The 19,394-nt window shown below is 42.8% G+C and overlaps 1 protein-coding gene across 1 annotated transcript in view; it reads right to left on the minus strand.

Annotated features, from left to right (window-relative positions):
• The window catches only part of SAC9 (sacI homology domain-containing protein / WW domain-containing protein), a 116,681-nt gene that overhangs the window by 35,793 nt on the left and 61,494 nt on the right, over positions 1 to 19,394 (minus strand). Inside the window, exon 4 of the mRNA XM_087697552.1 lies at positions 1,163 to 2,388. Within this exon, the coding sequence (XP_087553678.1) occupies positions 1,163 to 2,388 (1,226 nt within the window). The remainder of the gene's footprint in view (positions 1 to 1,162; positions 2,389 to 19,394) is intronic.

Genomic DNA, 19,394 nt, shown 5'->3' on the forward strand with positions numbered 1-19,394 from the left:
GCTGCTATTCCACATTGGATTGGACAGGATATCCCACCAGCTTTCTTGGCTAACTTCTAGAGGAGATTGGATGATGGCTTTCAACCTGGAAAGATTTCGCTCATTCTATGGTAACTAAAAGCTTAGCCGTTGGCACTTCCCTGCATTATCGTAGGGATTCAATTGCATGTGCTAGATGTGAAGAGCCAGAGGAGATGCAAACACACTCCATGTGACTGCCCCCATGGAACAGGAGGTTTAGAGGAGAGCCCTCAAGATGGTTTTTGATGGCACAGCAAACTATGATAGGGACATGGGGGGCTATTTCTTGGGCCATGGACAGAGGCCCAACCTGTTGTTACCAGGCACAGTGAAGTGGTCTCACAGTAAGTTGGGTCATCCAAGGAAGCCATTCACCAGATCTTTCAAGAGTCAAGGGTGGACCAAGGGCCATTGTCATGGATGGACATTGATAGCTAGCATCATTTCTTGGTGTATTTAGACCAGAAGATGCAGTCATGCTATAGATTTACTGAATATCCCCTGCACAGAGTCTCACAGATTTGGACAGAGATTGTTCACTCTCTGTGGGAGGCGGGAGAGGCTACAAAGTGACTTGGAGACCATCATCAGGAGGAGATGCTTTTCTCACAATCCAGTATTCTGATACTTTTTTTCAATTTCAGCCACACATGGTCTAGCATTATAGACCTCCTGATTGGTTTTCAATCAGGTCTCTTAATAGACTTCTGTTTTTGCTTTATGTTTGTTGCTTTTTTTTTTAAATTGAAGTCCTTTACAAGCTTCATTCTGTACTTTGTTTTGAGATATTTTGTCCCAAGGGAATTTCTCAAAGGAATTGTTCTCTTCTCTGAAAAGAAAACTCCGAAAGAATATTACTTTCATAATTGCTTAAGTGGAGCAGAGCTCAGAACCTTCGAGCAGATTATCATTAAGTTATGGTAATTAAATCAAAGATGGCTAAAACATGCAGATCTCCCATGGCATATATGGATTGCTAAATTAGTCCTGCTAAAGATGGTCTAAGTGCCACAGTCTCACCAGATTTGGGACGCACTTGAAACAAAATCAAAGTATAACTATAGAAGCATTGCTAAATAAGTGAGACGGATGAAGCTCTGTTAATTTCAAAAATGATATTGACTTTAGAGTACATACAAACCTGTAACTGTGGGTCAACAACAGTGGGAAAATATTTCTTTTGACGAAGCCCAAGAAACATTTCTAACTGTTTTTGTCGAGTGTTATCCACAATAACATTCAAATACCTCCTTTGCAGTGTTATTTTCATATTCTGTGCAGCTGCATATTGCTTGTTTGATTTAGTGGCCTCTTCACTAAAAATCTGAAGAATATGACTGTGCATTGCTTTTGAACCTGTGTACAAGGTAGCATGTACATCTCCTGCATTCAAAAAAAGTTCTGCTAAAACAGAAATCGGAGAAGCTAATGTTGCTTCTTTGAACTCATCCACAGTCATGTCATATCTTCTCCATGCCTCATCAGGACAAGGGTGCACCCATGTAGTTGTCCTTGTATTATGGTCAATGTAAAAGACTTTCCCTGTAACGGCATCACATCGGCTTTCCCAGCCAGGTGGAAGAGGACCCAAAGCACTCTTCCTTTCATTAAAAGAAAAGCGTGCCTCAAATCCCCTGCTTGAGTTCAGAGATAGACCTAGCTGTCTGCATTGTTCAACCAATACTTGTAATGCAGAAAAAAAACTTGCAGCATTTGTCCTGTCCAGAGAATCAGCGCAATTAAATCGCATTACTCCTCTCTGTTTATTCAAGATCATAAACTTACCACCACCCACTGGAACTGTATTCTCTATTAAGCATGCATCTGAAGGCTTCCTTCCATCAGACTTAGAGAAAACTCCTGTCTTGAAACCGATATCCGGTGCATAGGATTTTAAGAGCTGCCATAAGCCGTTCACTGTCCCTGGATCACCTAAAAGCTTGTTCTGTGTATGCCAATCATAGTCAATCAAAGTAAGGTTCATACCCAACACTTCACCCTTCCTGTTTACAAATTCCACACACTTATGAAAGTGATGAGACAAAACTGCTTCAGGCTTGCCCACACCATTACGAAGTAGATTAACACAAACAACTGGTACAGAGCTGTTCTGTTTCTGCTCCTCTGTGTTATTTAAAAAGAGTTGATCTCTATACCGCTGGCTGATCCTAGAGAAGTAACATTCAGCACCTCTGTAAGGTTCACTTTCAGAAATGGAGATTTCTGCTTCTGCAACTGTTGATTTTATCTCTGCTTTCCACCAGATAGGCACTGTCCCTCGTCGCCAAACATGAACACTAAAAGGAACAGGTTTGTCGAGTGAGAGACCCGATGGCCAAACAAGCTGCTCACACTCTACTTCATTGCCTGAAAACAGAATAACAAATGAATCAGTTGAGAAGTCTGATTAGGTAAATGATAAAACAGAATAATAAAAAACATAATGATGTGAATTTGAAAAAACCAATTCACTAGGCAGAACTGTAGCCCTCGAAACAAACATTTCAAAATCAGTATGACCCTGGGAGTAACTATTGCAAGCATGATTACCCAGGAACATCTGAGACAGTGAAAAGCAGATGGCCTGAAAGTCTACCAGACAAACGTACTACATGCCTGCCCAATTTATTTTTTACAAAAGAAACCAGCCCATTAGGTTTAAGCGATTATAGAGTTCCCAAGGAGGGAACAAGATAAGGTTGTTGGGAATAAAGGCCCTCATGCCTTTAAATGTGCTCGGGTGTGAACACACCCTTAGCAGTTGTACTTACACATATATATCTATCTAAAAACCTAAAGCGGTACCCTCGTCATTGTACCCAAAAATTGCACACACTCACTACTCTGCTCTCTCTAAATCTTTCTGTCTCTCCGCGCATAAGGAATGACGACTGTCTCGATCTTCGTGCCGACCCGTCACTACAAACTGGTATCATAGCTGCAGTTGAGGCATTCATACCTCTCAGAGTTCGAGCAGGACAGGCGAGCAGGACGTGAGGTTGTTTTCTGACCTGACGAGCAGTCGTGAAGCAGTCAGTCATCAGGTAGCTGACGTGTTGCCAGTCGAACAGGCGACTGGCGGGAGCTGTAGCCGTGGCATCAGGCGGCACTTTCTCTGCAATGGGACCGGACGGCGCCTATAAAACAGCTGATGGGTGACCAGCGCAACTGGGACAGAGTGTCAGGCAGCAGCTGGCGAGCTGCACAAGCGACGGAACTAGTGGCAGCCTCCACACGCAACGGGGCAGCTGACAAGACGGTGGCTCTGACGAACCACCAGCAGCGACCTGCACGGCTGGTCAACGGACCCGTCATTCGACCTTTTTTTTTCCTTCAAAATTCTTTTTCTTGAAGTTCCCCTGCCGAGGGTTCACATGTGGAAGCACACCTTCAAATTTTCGTGCAATCCAAGCCTAGAAATTTGGGGCTTTTCCCGAATTTGGGGATCTTAACGCAAAACTAGACAATCTGACTCAGAAATTGCAAAGTCGGTGCTTTTTCACATTTTAGTGAAATTCTTTCAATTTCACTGAAATTAGTGCACGCAGGACTTGGAAATTTTGAAGATTTGTCCAAATTTAGTGCGAGCAAGATGCAACAATGATATCTGTCTCAGACATTGCAAGAATTTGTGACATTTTGCCTTCGACATTTGGGGCTTTTCATGTACATGCAAGAATTAGGCTGAAATTTACCCAATTTCTCAACATTGATGCACATTGGACCCCGTGCAATTTGGGGCTTTTGCTGTTTGGGCAAAATTTGTGCGCCATTTGGTCATTTTATGTACATGCAGGTTTAATTCCATACAATTTGGACACCTGGCACTTGGAGAAATTTGGGGGTTTTGCTGAAATTTCTCTATTTTGGCAAAATTGGCCTGTTCTATACATGTCAGAGACAGTGTAGATGTATGGTTGATGCTTTGAGCACAAAAATTTTGGGGTTTTTGACCGTGCGTGTCAAATTTTGTGCCCGTGGGTGCATGTACACCAAAAATTGCAGCTAAAATTTGGGACTTCTCATGCAATGTGATGTATTTCTCCCTAAAACAGCTGTAATCAATTGTGGAGTGCTGCAGCACAAGGTTTAGTGCTTCTAAAAATTTATCTGCAGATCTGAAACTTCTGCTTCTACGTGGTTATTTATTGCTCGTTGGTACTTGTTTGTACCTTGGTCACTTGCATGACAGTTTGGGCCTGCATTTGCTGAATTTTTTTGTCACATTTGGGCTGAAAATCATGGCTGGCAACAGTGACAGCAATAATCTCATGCACATTAGATAGCTTGAAGGAGCACATAACTTTGCAGTCTGGCAAAAACAGTGCTACAATATCCTCTTGCAGAAGAAGCAAGCAAAGCCGATTAAGACCAAAGGGGCAAAGCCTGTAGATATGGAACGGGAAGATTGGGATGAGTTAAATGAGCTTGCACGCTCAACCATCGAGCTATCAATTTCTGATGCCTTATTGTTTAACATTGAAGGTTTGGATTCTGCATATGCTATTTGGACTCGACTGGAAGAACTATATGCACAAAAGAGTTCCGCAAGCAAAGTATATGGCTGAAAATGCTTATGGATTTGCGTATGAAAGAGGGTACAGCAATGTCTACTCAATTGAGTGAGTTTAACTCCATTTCCAGCTAGTTGCCTTGAAGTTCTTGATTGATGAAGAATTTAAGGCTGCGTTCTTGCTTTGCACTCTGCCAAAGGGTTGGGATACATTCAGGACTGCTATGAGCAATTCTAATGTGACTCTTTTGTATGCTGATGTAGAGAGTGCTCTACTCATGGAAGAAATGAATCAGCAAAACAATGCAACCAGTAAGTCTTCCAATGCTTTGCATACTAGAGACAGATCACAGCACAAAGGCAAATCTCATAGCAAGGGACGCAGTAAATCACATGGCAAGGATGTTGAATGCCATCATGTGGCAAGAAGGGTCACTTTAAATGTGACTGCTACAAATGGAAGAAAGAAAAAGGAAAGGGCAAGAAGACACATGATACCAAGGAAGGAAAGAAAGAAAGTCAACCTAAGAAGAGTAGTGTCAAAATTGAAGAGGTGAATGTAGTCACTCATGACAGTGACAGTGGGAATGGCGTACTCTTGGTCTCTTCACACTTTAGTACACATGCTTTAATTGCAGATACGAATGATGACATGCATACTTGGATTCTAGATTCAGGTGCTTCTTTTCATCTCACCCCTCATCAAGAGTGGTTCTCTGCCTATACAGGGGGTCGACATGGTGTTGTCCATCTTGGGGACAACATTGCATGTGACATTGCAAGTATTGGCAGTGTGCAATTACAGTTTCAGCATGGCTTTGTCTTTACACTTCAGCATGTACGGCATGTACCTCAGCTCAAGAAAAGCTTGATTAGCACAGGGCAGCTAGATGATGATGGTTTTCATACCACCTTTGGTGATGGAAAATAGAAAATCTGTAAGGGATCTAGAGTGATTGCCAGAGGTTGTAAAAGTGATACTTTGTATCCCCTCCAGGCATCTAGTGTGAGTGATCATGTTGTTGCCATGACCGAGCAGCCAAGCGTTTCTTTGTGGCATGGCCGGTTGGGACACATGAGTCAAACAGGAAATGAAAGTGCTTTCTCGTTTGGGTTACTTTCCTTGTCTTCGTTATGCTTATTTTGAGCATTGTGATCATTGTATTTATGGTAAACATGCATAGACGTCTCACAAAAAGTCTCTTTCTTTAAAATCTTTTCCTCTAGAGTTAGTACATTCAAATGTATGTCAGATGCCAAGATTATCTTTAGTAAAAAATAAATATTTTGTCACCTTTGTCGATGATGCTACACGAAAGGTATCGGTTTATCCTATTCGTAGCAAACATTAAGTGCTTAACAAGTTCAAAAAATTATTGGCATTGGTTGAAAATCAAACTAATAAGGCACTCAAGTGTCTTCGCTCTGATAATGGTGGGGAATATGTGTCCAAGGCCTTTCAAGCATTTTGTGACAGCAACGGGATAAAGAGGGGGCTCACTGCCCCTCATAATCCGCCCTGAAATGGAATTCCAAAGTGTATGAATCGGACCATACAACATAGGGTGATGTCTCATGCTGCATTACCCCATGGTTTTTGGGCAGAGGATGTTATGACAGCCGTACACCTAATTAATCAATCACCAAACAAGTCTTTTTTTTTTTTTTTTGGGGGGGTGGGGGGAGGGGGGGGGGAGGGGATTCCCCAAGAAGCACTGTCGGGCAATCCACCTTCATATACTCACCTCAGTGTGTTTGGCTACGAGGCTTTTGTACACATTCATAAAGAAAAACACAGCAAACTTGAGCCAAAGTCTTGTAAATGCATTTTCCTAGGATATGGTGACGAGGGTGAAATGGGTTATAGACTGTGGGATACCGAGAAAAGGAAAGTAGTACACAACAATGATGTTATCTTCCGGGAAGATCGCATGCATAAACAGCCCGAAAAGATTGAGGAGGTCCGTAGGGTTGTATTCCGGAAAGAAATAACTTTTGGACGGCAAAATGTGCCAACTATACAACAGCAAATACCTGCTGTAAATGAACTTGTAAATACAGAAAATAATGCTGGAAATGATCAGCCAGCTATTGCCCATGATAATGAGCCACTACATGTGTAGGAACAGCCAGGACAGCAAGCTCTCAATGCTGATTTGCAAGCTGAAATGCCAAGACAGCAAGCTGAAAATGCTCAATAGCCAGCAAAAAATGATCATTGGGTTACGAGATCGTCTAGGGCTACTAGACAACCTGATAGATTCATTCTTGGTACAAACAATGTGGCTGATTATGTCATGTTGACAGACTGTGATGAACCGCCATGCATCAAGGAAGCAATGGACAGGCAGGACAGCAAGAAATGGTATAAAGCAATATTGTCACAAATGGAATCTCTTGAGAAAAATGGCACTTGAGACTTGGTGCAATTGCCTAAAAGGCGAAAAACACTTCCATGCAAATGGGTTTACAAGATGAAGGTCGCTTCTGGTTCCTCACCAAAGTATAAAGCAAGATTGGTTGCAAAGGTGTACAAGCAAGAACATGGAGTTGACTTTGATGAGATCTTCTCTCTTGTAGTCAAGATGACTACATTGAGAACCATTTTGGGCTTGGTTGCAGCTGAAGATATGGAGCTCATACATATGGATGTAAAGACTACATTTTTACATGGTGATCTGCATGAAGACATATATATGCAGTAGCCTGAAGGGTTTGTTGAAAAAGGGAAAGAAAAGATGGTATGTAAACTTAAAAGGAGTTTGTATGGATTGAAACAAGCACCAAGAGAATGGTATCATAAATTTGATACATTTATGCAATCTCAAGGTTTCCATAGAAGTCGAGTGGATCACTGCTTGTACACTAAGAAGGCAGCAGATAGCAGCCTGATTATCTTGGTTTTGTATGTTGATGACATGTTGAGTGCTGGCAGGGATACTCATGCCTTGGATTCACTGAAGCAAAGTCTTCATGGCAGCTTTGACATGAAGGATCTTGGTGATGCAAAGCAAATTCTTGGCATGCAAATACTCAGAGATAGATCGAAAGGCTTACTCTATCTATCTCAGCAGGAGTATGTCTCCAAGGTTTTACAGTGTTTCAATATGTAGGGGGGGAAACAATTGGGGTTCCATTGTCTCCATATGTGAAACTCAGTGCAGAGGACAACCCTACATCTGATGATGAGAAGGCTGAAATGACCAAGTTACCATATGCTTCAGCTGTTGGCAGTTTGACGTATGCTATGGTTGCTACACGTCGTGACATTGCCTTTGCAGTGGAAGTGGTTAGCAGATACATGGCAAACCCTGGCAAAAAGCATTGGGATGTAGTGAATGGTATTATGAGATACCTCAAAGGCACAAAGGAGTCGTGCATTTGATTTGGAAAGCAAAAGGCATCTGTTGTTGGCTTTACGGATGCAGACTATGATGGTCATGCGGATTGCAAAAAGTCCACTTCTGGGTATATGTTTACTTTCACAAGAGGAGCAGTCTCTTAGATCTCCAGGCTACAAAAGTGTATTGCATTGTCTACTACAGAGGCAGAGTATATGAATGCCACTGAGGCATGCAAGGGGGCTTTATGGCTTTCACGTCTGGTGGGAAAGCTTGGCAGCAGTCAGAGTACTATCATGCTAGCATGAAATCCATTCTTTCATGCAAAGACAAAGCACATACAGATGAAGTACCACTTCATTAGAGATGTACTTGACAGCAAGAGCATTGAGCTTGTCAAAGTGCATACAGATGATAATCCTGCAGACCTTTTCACGAAGGGTCTTCCAACAGAGCGGTTTGCTCATTGCCGATAGATGATGGGAGTTGGATAGATATATGTATTTCAACTTTGTACATGCCTAGACTTAGCTGATTCTTTTCTCCTCTTAAGGCACATTGCCTTTAGGTGGAAGGTTGTTGGGAATAAAGGCCCTCATGCCTTTAAATGTGCTCAGGTGTAAACACACCCTTAGCACTTGTACTTACACATACATATCTATCTAAAAACCTAAAGTGGTATACTCATCATTGTACCCAAAAATCGTGCACACTCTCTACTCTGCTCTCTCTCACTCTTTTTGTCTCTCCGCACATAAGGAACAACGACTGTCTCCATCTTTGTGCCGACCCGTCACCTACAATAAGGTGCTGCACAGCAGTTGCTCTGGTCAAAGAGAGAAGTGTAGCAATCTTTTTCTCAAGAAACTAGAAATCCTATCAAGAAACCCCCTCGTGACAAAGTATCCAAATATAAGTACAAAAAATAGCCCTTTGGGGGACTTCAAAAATCATATGATAAGGAAAGCCTATCACAAAGCCTGAATTAATAAATAATCACGTCTATAATCCCAAACCATGTATGGCTGACAATGAAAGAAAGTCATTTTGGTCAACCTGGCTACAACCACCCACACACAGTTGTGCCACCTGTGTCCTAGGTAATCCAATAATAAAAATTGATGGAGATTCTCTCCAATTCTCTCGAAGGAAATTCTAAAGGGTTGAAAACTCCCACCTTTTATGTTTCAGCTTCATTGACCTGGACACTTATTATAAACAATTACACAGTCCAGGGCATCCTTATACATTCCACGCCAATCGAATTAGCTCTTAACAAGACTAAAACTCTTGTTAACTCATAAGTATTCCACATTAGGACTATCTTGACACTCATAGACAATCCACCACTCAAGTTCTTGATCCTTCAAGACATATACTCTTACCTTTGTAGAGCAGATAGCCATATTCTACAGCAAAAGCATGCATTTAGACATACAGGAGTAGGCCTCTCTAGAGGATCTATAGCACGGTGGACTATCTCTCAGGGCCCTTACCTCTCATCCCCGACATATAGTCTTTCAGAGTGTCCCCTCATCCACTAGCGGTGACAACCAACCACGCTTACCTATAGTTTACCATCACCTACAAACATGATATGATCCCTCCAGCGAGCAACCACCCGAGATTCCCCAAATACCACTTCACCAAATTGATTGTGAGCACCTACTCAAATCATCTCTATTGGAGCTTGTAGGAGATGGATCCCCACATATCCTAGCTCGTCAGAGCACCTCACACCTTAGCTGCCATGCATTTTCCCCACACATGCGCCCATTCCACCCCTCCAAGCAAGAATGTCCCATTGAATAGCTGGTATGACAAGGAGTGTAAGAAAACCAGTGTGAAGATATACTAGGGTTTGCAATGAGGAAACGCAGCATATACAACCAAGACTCAAACAAAGACAAGCAAAACTCAAACCCTAAACACAAAATGCAAAACGCAAATCAAAGCTCAAACATAGAGACAAACACAAAGAGAAGAAACTCTGAAGTGAATGAATGATGTAAATGAATGTAAGAGTGTACAAAATGCCCAAGGGCAAAGTAATGCAGTGTCGAAGAGTGACATCCACCAAAGACGGATCCCAAGTGTACTAACCACCAATCGCAGATGAGAGAGTGTTGAATAATGAAGGACAACAAGTTGGTCACCAGAACACTAGTTGAAGGCTGAAATCTAGTAAACCCAACAGTGTGCCACCACAAGATGGCTGAAAACTGATCACCCAAGGTAAAAAACTGTCAGCCCAAGCAACAACACGAGAGGTGTTTCTTGATGTAGACAGCCTCCTGGACAACAAAAACGCAGGTACTGCAACAGTCGCCCGGTGGGAGAGATGGCAGCAACCTGTCGCCTAGCACCAGATGCTGAAAACGCACACTGATCAGGTGCTATGATGACGCAGCAAATGGAGACCTCCAAACACCAACGCAATGGCTGACCTAGGGCTGGATAGTGATGGGCTGCAGTTGGTGATGGTTGAACAACAGATAATAGGTGGCCGATGGCTGAAATCTACACGGTAGAGTGAGAAACCTGCACAAAAGGATAAGGTTGATGCCCCAAAAAAGTAGGGTTTTCGGGGACGACTGAAACTCTCTCGAACCACATATTAAATTTGTGTTTTTCAATAATTAAGCATGTTTTGGAGTTGTTTAAGAATGCTAATCAGCTGTAAAGTGTGTTTTAGCTTAACAACCCGTCTTTGTCTCCACCAAGGCAAAACAGGGATACACACACACAGCCAAACACACTCGATCTTTTGTCACCTAGTGCAGTGGAAGAACAAGGCATATCTATCCAACTTGGAGCATGAATTCTACCAGCTATGCTTGGGATAGGATAGCAAAGAAGTGTGGAAGGCATTCCAAGAGCCCTGAGCCTATACACCCATTACTTCCCTAGATACGTGGCATGCATATGCTACCTTACTATATCAAGTACCCAGGCAGCCTCCATTGCCTCACAGAGGACAGTCCCATATCATCTACCTTCTTCAACACAAAGAGAATTTGCGACGTCATTGTTAAAAATGGCCAGGCTCAATACCATGATGGACTAGTAGTAGAGCAGCTATTACATACCAAAGATATACTCACAACACTTCTAGCCCACTTGTTCAACAAGACCCTATGTGAAGGCTTCCATGCCAGTTAGTCAACTAATATCAATCCTGAAAGTTGAAGAACCCATGGTTCCTACGAACTACAGAATGGTCATGGTTGGCCATGTGCTAGCCAAGCTTTATGGATCGATACTAAAGCATGAGCCAAGCAAATGGCCAAAGAAGCTCCAAAATCGAGCATGTGGACAGGTAGGGTTTAGAAGGGGATACTCAACTCTTGATCATATCCTCATACTTTGGGTTGTCATCGAGGAGAGTAAGGCACAAGGGAGGCAAGTATACTATTGTTTCAACATGGTTCTGTCTTCACATTTTAGCATGTACGACATGTACCTCGGCTCAAGAAGAGCTTGATTAGCACAAAGCAGCTAGATGACAATGGATTACATACCACCTTTGGTGATGGGAAATGGAAGATCTGTAAGAAATCTAGAGTGATTGCCAGAGGTTGTAAAAGTGATACCTTGTATTCTCTTCATGTATCTAGTGTGAGTGATCATGTTCTTGCCGTGACCGCGCAGCCAAGTGTTTCTTTGTAGCATGGCCGGTTGGGACATATAAGTCAAATTGAAATGAAAGTGCTTTCTCGTTTGGGTTACTTGCCTTGCCTTCGTTATGCTGATTTTGAGCATTGTGATCATTGTGTTTATGGTAAACATGCACAGACATCTCATAAGAAGTCTCTTTTGCTGAAATTTTCTCCTCTAGAGTCAGTACATTTCGATGTATGTCATATGCCAAGGTTATCTTTAGGGGGAAAGAAATATTTTGTCACCTTTGTCGATGATGCTACACAGAAGGTATGGGTTTACCCTATTCATAGCAAGGATGAAGTGCTTGACAAGTTTAAGAAATTATTGGCATTCGTTAAAAATCAGACTGATAGGACACTTAAGTGCCATCGCTCTGACAATGGTGGGGAATATGTGTCCAAGGCCTTTCACGCTTTTTGTGACAGCAAAGAGATAAAGAGGGAGCTCACTACCCCTTATAATCCAACCCAAAATGGAGTTGCAGAGCGTATGAATTGGACCATACAGGATAAGGTCCATACAATGCTGTCTCATGCTACATTACCCCATGCTTTTTTAGCAAGGCCGTTATGACAGCCGTACACTTGATTAATTAGTCACCAAACCGGTCTTTGAGGGGGGAGTTCCCCAAGAAGCGTGGTCGGGCAAGCCACCTTCATATGCACACTTGAAAGTGTTTGGCTGCGAAGCATTTGTGCACATTCGTAAAGAAAAACACAGCAAACTTGAGCCAAAGTCTTGTAAATGCATTTTCCTAGGATATGGTGACGAGGGTGAAATGGGGTATAAATTATGGGATCCCAAGAAAAGGAAAGTACTACGCAGCAATGATGTTATCTTCCGAGAAGATCGCCAGCATAAACAGCCCAAAAAGACTGAGAAGGTCCGTAGGGTTGTATTCCACGAAAAATAACCTTTTGTACAGAAAAATATGCCCGCTGTACAGCAGCAAATACCTGCTGTAAATGAACCTACAAATGCAGAAAATAATGCTGGAAATGATCAGCCAGCTATTGCCCATGATAATGAGCCACAACACGTGCAGGAACAGCCAGGACAGCAAGCTGTTAATGCTGATTTGCAGGCTGAAATGCTAGGACAGCAAGCTGAAAATGCTCAACAGCCAGCAAACAATGATCATTAGGTTATGAGATCGTCTAGGGCTACTATGCAACCTGATAGATTCATTCTTGGTGCAAACAATGTGGCTAATTATGTCATGTTGACAGACTGTGGTGAACCGTCATGCTTCAAAGAAGCAATGGACAGGCAGGACAGCAAGAAATGGTATAAAGCCATATTGTCAAAAATGGAATCTCTTGAGAAAAATGGCACTTGAGACTTGGTGCAATTGCCTAAAGGGCGGAAAACACTTCCATGCAAATGGATTTACAAGATGAAGGTCACTTCTGGTTCCTCACCAAAGTACAAAGCAAGATTGGTTGCAAAGGTGTACAAGCAAGAACATGGAGTTGACTTTGATGAGATCTCCTCTCTTGTAGTCAAGATGACTACATTGAGAACCATTTTGGGCTTGGTTGGAGCTGAAGATATGGAGCTCATACAGATGGATGTAAAGACTACATTCTTACATGGTGATCTGCATGAAGACATATATGCAATAGCCTGAAGGGTTTGTTGAAAAAGGGAAAGAAAAGATGGTATGTAAACTCAAAAGGAGTTTGTATGGGTTGAAACAAGCACCAAGAGAATGGTATCATAAGTTTAATACATTTATGCAATCTCAAGGTTTTCATAGAAGTCAAGTGGATCACTGCTTGTACACCAAGAAGGCAGCAGATAATAACCTGATTATCTTGGTTATCTATGTAGATGACATGCTAATTGTTGGCAGGGATACTCATGCTTTGGACTCACTAAAGCAAAGTCTTCAGGGTAGCTTTGACATAAAAGATCTTGGTGATGTAAATCACATTCTTAGCATGTGAATGCTTAGAGATAGGTCAAAAGGATTACTCAATCTATCTCAGTAGAAGTATATCTCCAAGGTTTTGCAGCGTTTCAATATGGATGGGGGGAAACAATTGGGGTTCCATTGTCTCCATATGTGAAACTCAGTGCAGAGGACAACCCTAGATCTAATGATGAGAAGGCTGAAATGGCCAAGATACCATATGCTTCAGCTGTTGGCAATTTGATGTATGCTATGGTTGCTACACGTCCTGGCATTGCCTTTGCAGTGGGAGTAGTTAGCAAATACATGGCAAACCCTAGTAAAAAGCATTGGGATGCAATGAAAGGTATTATGAGATACCTCAAAAGCACAAAGGAGTTGTGCATTTGCTTTGGGAAGCAGAAGGCATCTGTCGTTGGCTTTACACATACAGACTATGCTGTTCAAGCAGATTGCAGAAAGTCCACTTCTGGGTATGTGTTTACCTTCACAAGAGAAGATCTCCAGGCTACAAAAGTGTGTTGCATTGTCTACTATAGAGGCAGAGTATGTGGCTGCCGTTGAGACATGCAAGGAGGCTTTATGGCTTTCGCGTCTGGTGGGAGAGCTTGGCATTACAGAGTTACATGTTCTCTATTGTGATAGTCAAAGTGCTATCATGCTAGCACGAAATCCCGTCTTTCATACAAAGACGAAGCACATACAAGTGACGTATCACTTCGTTAGAGATGTACTTGACAGCAAGAGCATTGATCTTGTCAAAGTGCATGCAGATGATAATCCTGCAGATCTTCTCACGAAGGGTCTTCCAGCAGAGCAGTTTGCTCATTGCCGACAGATGATGGGAGTTGGATAGATATATGTATTTCAGCTTTGTACATACCTAGACTTAGCTGATTCTTTTCTCCTCTTAAGGCACATTGCCTTTAGGTGAGAGGTTGTTGAGGATAAAGGGCCCTCGTGCCTTTTATATGTGCTCGGATGTGAACACACCCTTAGCACACTTGTACATTCATATATATATCTATCTAAAAACCTAAAGAGGTACGCTCGTCATTGTACCCACAAGTCTTACTCACTCTCACTCTACTCTTCACTCTCTCTCTTTGTCTCTCTGTTGTGTGTAAGCACTGCGTGTCTCAATCCTCGCACCAAGGAGCTCAACAATTATGAATTGTAACAAAGCCCTCTGACTAGACATGGGCTTTTAAGGAGACATTCAAAGAGAGAGATATAGTATTCTATTCAAAGACACATCAAGGACTACATACTACGCTCCTACGAGTGAGGCTATAGGTGGGAGTCGGCTTGTAGGAAGGAGACGTGAAGAAACTACAATAGACGAGGGTCAAGAGGAATGGCAATTTTATTCAAGGAGGAGCTAAAGTAGATGATCCACGTAGTCTGCAAAGATGAGCAGGCCACATACATGTGGGTGAGTGTGTGTGGAGAGGAGTGCAATTTGTATGTCATCGTATGCTATTTCCCCCCTTTGATGTCCAGATATGTTGCACCCATGGAGCAATCACCATATGTGGCTTTGGATGAGGATATTTGGGGGGAGGGAGATGTTATCTTACTAGGAGACTTTAATGCCAGGACAACCTCCCATCAAGTGTCTTTCTTTGATGCATCTAAGGAGATGTTACAAGAGCAAGATGTATTAGAGCTACAGTTAGAGAGGACATCTTAGGATATGGGGAAGTCACAAAATATGGGAGATACCTTGTGGAGATGGGCACAACACACAGATTGGCCATCCTTAATGGGCTAGCTAGATACCCCTTATCTAGTGCCTTCACATGTTATCCTCATAGACATGGTGCCAACACAATAGACTTTGTACTCACTCCACCGGTGCCGATATCTCAACTCTAGGACCTCTCAATATCACCACACCTCCTCAAAGGTGCAGTAGATCATGCCTACCTATCATTCACCATTGACCTCCCATTCACTCATATGCAAACCCTCATGCAACTCACCGACACCCAAGATACTTATTTTTCACAGAGAGGATATTTGCTAGGCAAAGATTCTTAGACTATTACATGATGTAGACCCCGACATTCCATTACAAGAGCTAACTCAAAAGCTCAATGAGGCCCTACACATCAATGCAGGTATAGCCTTTCCACACTCAAAAATCACACAGAAAGCCTCCATCGGGCTGACACCTCGAAACAGTTGGTATGATGATGAGTCTCACGAGACCAAAGCACAGCTATAGAGAGGGATAGCACTAAGGTCCACTATCCACAAGCAGGCACAAATACTCTTTGGATGCCTCACACGGCGAAAGAAGAGAACCTTCTTGACCCAATTGGAACAAGGCCTATATCAATTGTTCTTGAGCCAAGATTCTAGAGAGGCTAGGAGGCTTTTTAGAGAGAATTGCCAGGCCACAACTATTACGTCCACTACTACATGGGAGGAGTATGCAACTAGTCTATACTACAGAGCATCAGTCACCTCTTCTTGAACCACCTGAGCCTTGTCCAAAGACCACCACTTTCTTTACAGAGAGTAGGGTCCAAGGGCCATTGATAGACTCAACAAAGGAAAAGGCACAAGATCATGATGGATAAGTAGCTAAGCACCTAATTCATGCTAGAGTTTCAGTGGCAAGATTCCTAGCTTACATATTTAACAAAGCCATGTGTGAAGGCCTCCTAGAGAGCTGAGCACGAATACTATTGTGCCTATCCTCAAGTCAAGGGACCCTACTTTACCCAATAATTATCAAGCTATCATGGTTGGGCGCACATACATTGACCAAGCTATATGCTTCTATCCTTGAGCATGAGAGTAAGTGGGCAGAGAGGTGGAGGCTTAGAGCACAAGGAGAAGCTAGCTTGAGGAGAGGCTTCTCCACATTGGATCACATCCTCACACTCAGAGTGATCGTTGAGGAGGGAAGGGCCCATGGTCGACAGACTTACTACTACTTTATGGACTTCCCCAAAGCCGTTGACACAGTGCCGAGAGACAAGTTGATACACCGGTTGCATGCCATGGAAGTACCGAAGAGCTCCTTTGGGGCATTTTGATGTTGTATGAGAGTGTTGTGGGTAGAGTACAGACACTTGAGGGCCTTTCGATCCCTATTCACTCCACCACTCGGGTGAAGTAGGGCTGCCCCCTCTCTCCACTGACATTATTTGGCCTATACATTAATGGAATTGCTAATTATATTTCACACGGAGGAGACAAAGGAGCTCCACTAGCTGGCACTTAGATAGCTCTCCTACTGTATGCAAATGACATTGTATTGATCGCAAACCTTTCAAAGGGACTACAAAGACACTTGGATGCATTACACTCTTATGCACTGGATAGTGGGCTTTCAATGAACCTTGGTAAAACCAAGGTGATAGTATTTAATACTAGACCACAGTGGGTTAGGAGATCAACATCGAAACTCACATATGGACGGGATGAGTTGGAGTATGTGGATTCTTATACATACCTAGGAGTCTTATTCACGGGGCCCGCCTTTTCTATGCAAGAGCCAGAAGACACTAGATTAACTCGTAGATACACATCACTAGATTAACTCATAGATACACATCACTAGGAGGTTTGGAGAGGATGTGCTAATAGGTATAGTTCTAGGAACCCCGCACCAAGCTATGGCTATTTGATACACTGGTTACATCCTCACTACTCTATGGAGTACAAATATGGGGGCCTAGTCTTGACCACCACGGCAGATCAGGGCATATTTATGATGGATAGAGGTCGATGGAGAGACCCCTAGTTTCCATGATATACAAGATGATCAAAGGTAAGGTCTCAAATCCACAAGATTATCAGAGCTGAGCTAGTGTTTACATTGATTGTGGTAAGGCCCTTGCCTGATCAATCACATACATACATAGCCTATGCAACTTACTCGGACACATGCACGGTTGGCTCTTTAGTCCTCTAGGAAACTTGCCAAAGAGGGTGATACTTCATGTTGGTATGCACAGATATCGACCTGGTTTGAGCTACATGGCTTTAACATGGACAAGTTACCGCCCTTCCAATACTCCTTTGATGCACCATCTCTTGATTTGAGTAGATCAGAGATTCACAGGATCATTAGGAGAGATCTTACCCAATTGGAAATCGAGTGGACATGGTTGATGTCTATGCAAGAGCTAGGAACAAAGATGGCTCTTTACTACAAACATTTTCTTCATACTAGAGATGATGGGTTTATTGTTCGCTCGAGATACATGGATACCCACCTTTCACATGGGATCTAATGTACTATTGATCAATTGCACACCTCCTCAAATCAATTAGAGATTGAGACTAGCAGATACAAATCTATCCCACCAAAGAAGCACATGTGCCAAATATGCCAATTAGAGCCAGAGACAAAGGAGCATTACATTTGTCATTGCCCAACTTATTATGAGTTTCGTGGTTGTTTCCACTATCTGTTTAAAGACAGATTTGGACCACTATCCAGAATCATGGATTTTACCGATCAACAATGTCTTGGCCTCTTCCTCCTTGAGATACGATGGCTTCGTGGCATGCTCCTCAGGAATATAGCTGCTCCCGGATGCAAAGACCCTTCACACAAGCAACTCACAATCTTCTTTGTAAGAAAGACTCAACAGACCTCGGTACACTTATAGCCCCAATCCACACAGGAGACTCTCTCAAAGTCCACACATAAACAGGAACTATTGATTGATTGAGCCATCTAGCTTAGCCAATCAAGAGGTCCTAGGCCTCAAGATAGACACCAACACCACCTTCGTAGGTGGATACAAGAGATTATCACTTGGGCTAGAGCTAGGTCCTCCATATCCACATGAGATTGTACCATCAAAAATTATAGAGTTCTATGTTTTACACATAGCCATGAATTATAGAGTTCTATATTACTTTTACACATATTTTGCTTAGACATTCGTACCATCATACACATGATTGTAACTCATGATCTCATAGGTCATTTTGGCCTTTTGCAAACGTTAATATATGGACAAAACTTCCAAAGCCATGTCAAAGTGAAGCAATGTGGAAGCGAATGACCAAGACAAAGAGTGAAGAGAGACAGAAGAGAGAGAGAGAGAGAAAGAGACAGTGAAACACAGAACATCTGTAGTGAAGAATGCTGTATAAGGATGCAAAAATATACACGGGTGCAGAGAGAATGTCTGCATATGTCTCCACCTCGAAGAACTGAATCTGTGTCAGCCCTAAGGGCAGTCTCCATAGTCTGCAGCCTGAAAACTGGGAGCACAACTCAAGAAAACTGCAAAAACCAAGGCCAATAAATAGGCCAAAAATAAAGTGCCAAACATATCAGGTCGGCTGCAGCCAATTGAACAGCAAATCTGCCTGACACGTTAGCTGCCACGTGGCACTCCTGCTGCACCTATCGCCTATTGTACCTACTGCTCCTGCCTGTCCAAGGAATGTCCAGCATTAACACCCCCTCTCAAATCCTAGACACGGAAGAATGCTAAGGGGTCTGGAGTGCTGTCAAAGTAAAGCCTAAGGAAGCGCTTTGGTAAACAAATCTACAAGATTTCCCTTTGTTTTGCAATAAACCAGGGAAATAGTCTCATCCAGAATCTTCTCCCGAATGAAATGGTACTGGATCTCAATATGCTTCGTCCGAACATGAAACACAAGATTCCTGGCCAAGGCAATGCAACTTTCATTGCCGCACTAAAGAACAATAGGACCTCTCTGTGGGCACCCAAGCTCCTCCAAGACCCTGCGAAGCCACACTTCTCACATGTAGTAGAAGACGTCGCCCAATACTCCGCCTCAATCAAAGATAGGGCACCCGTGGGTTGCTTCTTGCTGCTCTAGGAAACAGCACTAGCACCCAAGGTGAAGCAATAACCTGTCGTGGACCTCTGATGATCCACGTTGCTAGCCCAATATGAATCACTCCATCTAGTAAGTACCAAGTCTGTAGCACCAA

The sequence above is a fragment of the Lygodium microphyllum genome, chromosome 2 (assembly GCF_053477565.2).
Source record: "Lygodium microphyllum isolate KBCC chromosome 2, Lygodium_microphyllum_v1.1.10, whole genome shotgun sequence".
NCBI lineage: Eukaryota > Viridiplantae > Streptophyta > Polypodiopsida > Schizaeales > Lygodiaceae > Lygodium > Lygodium microphyllum.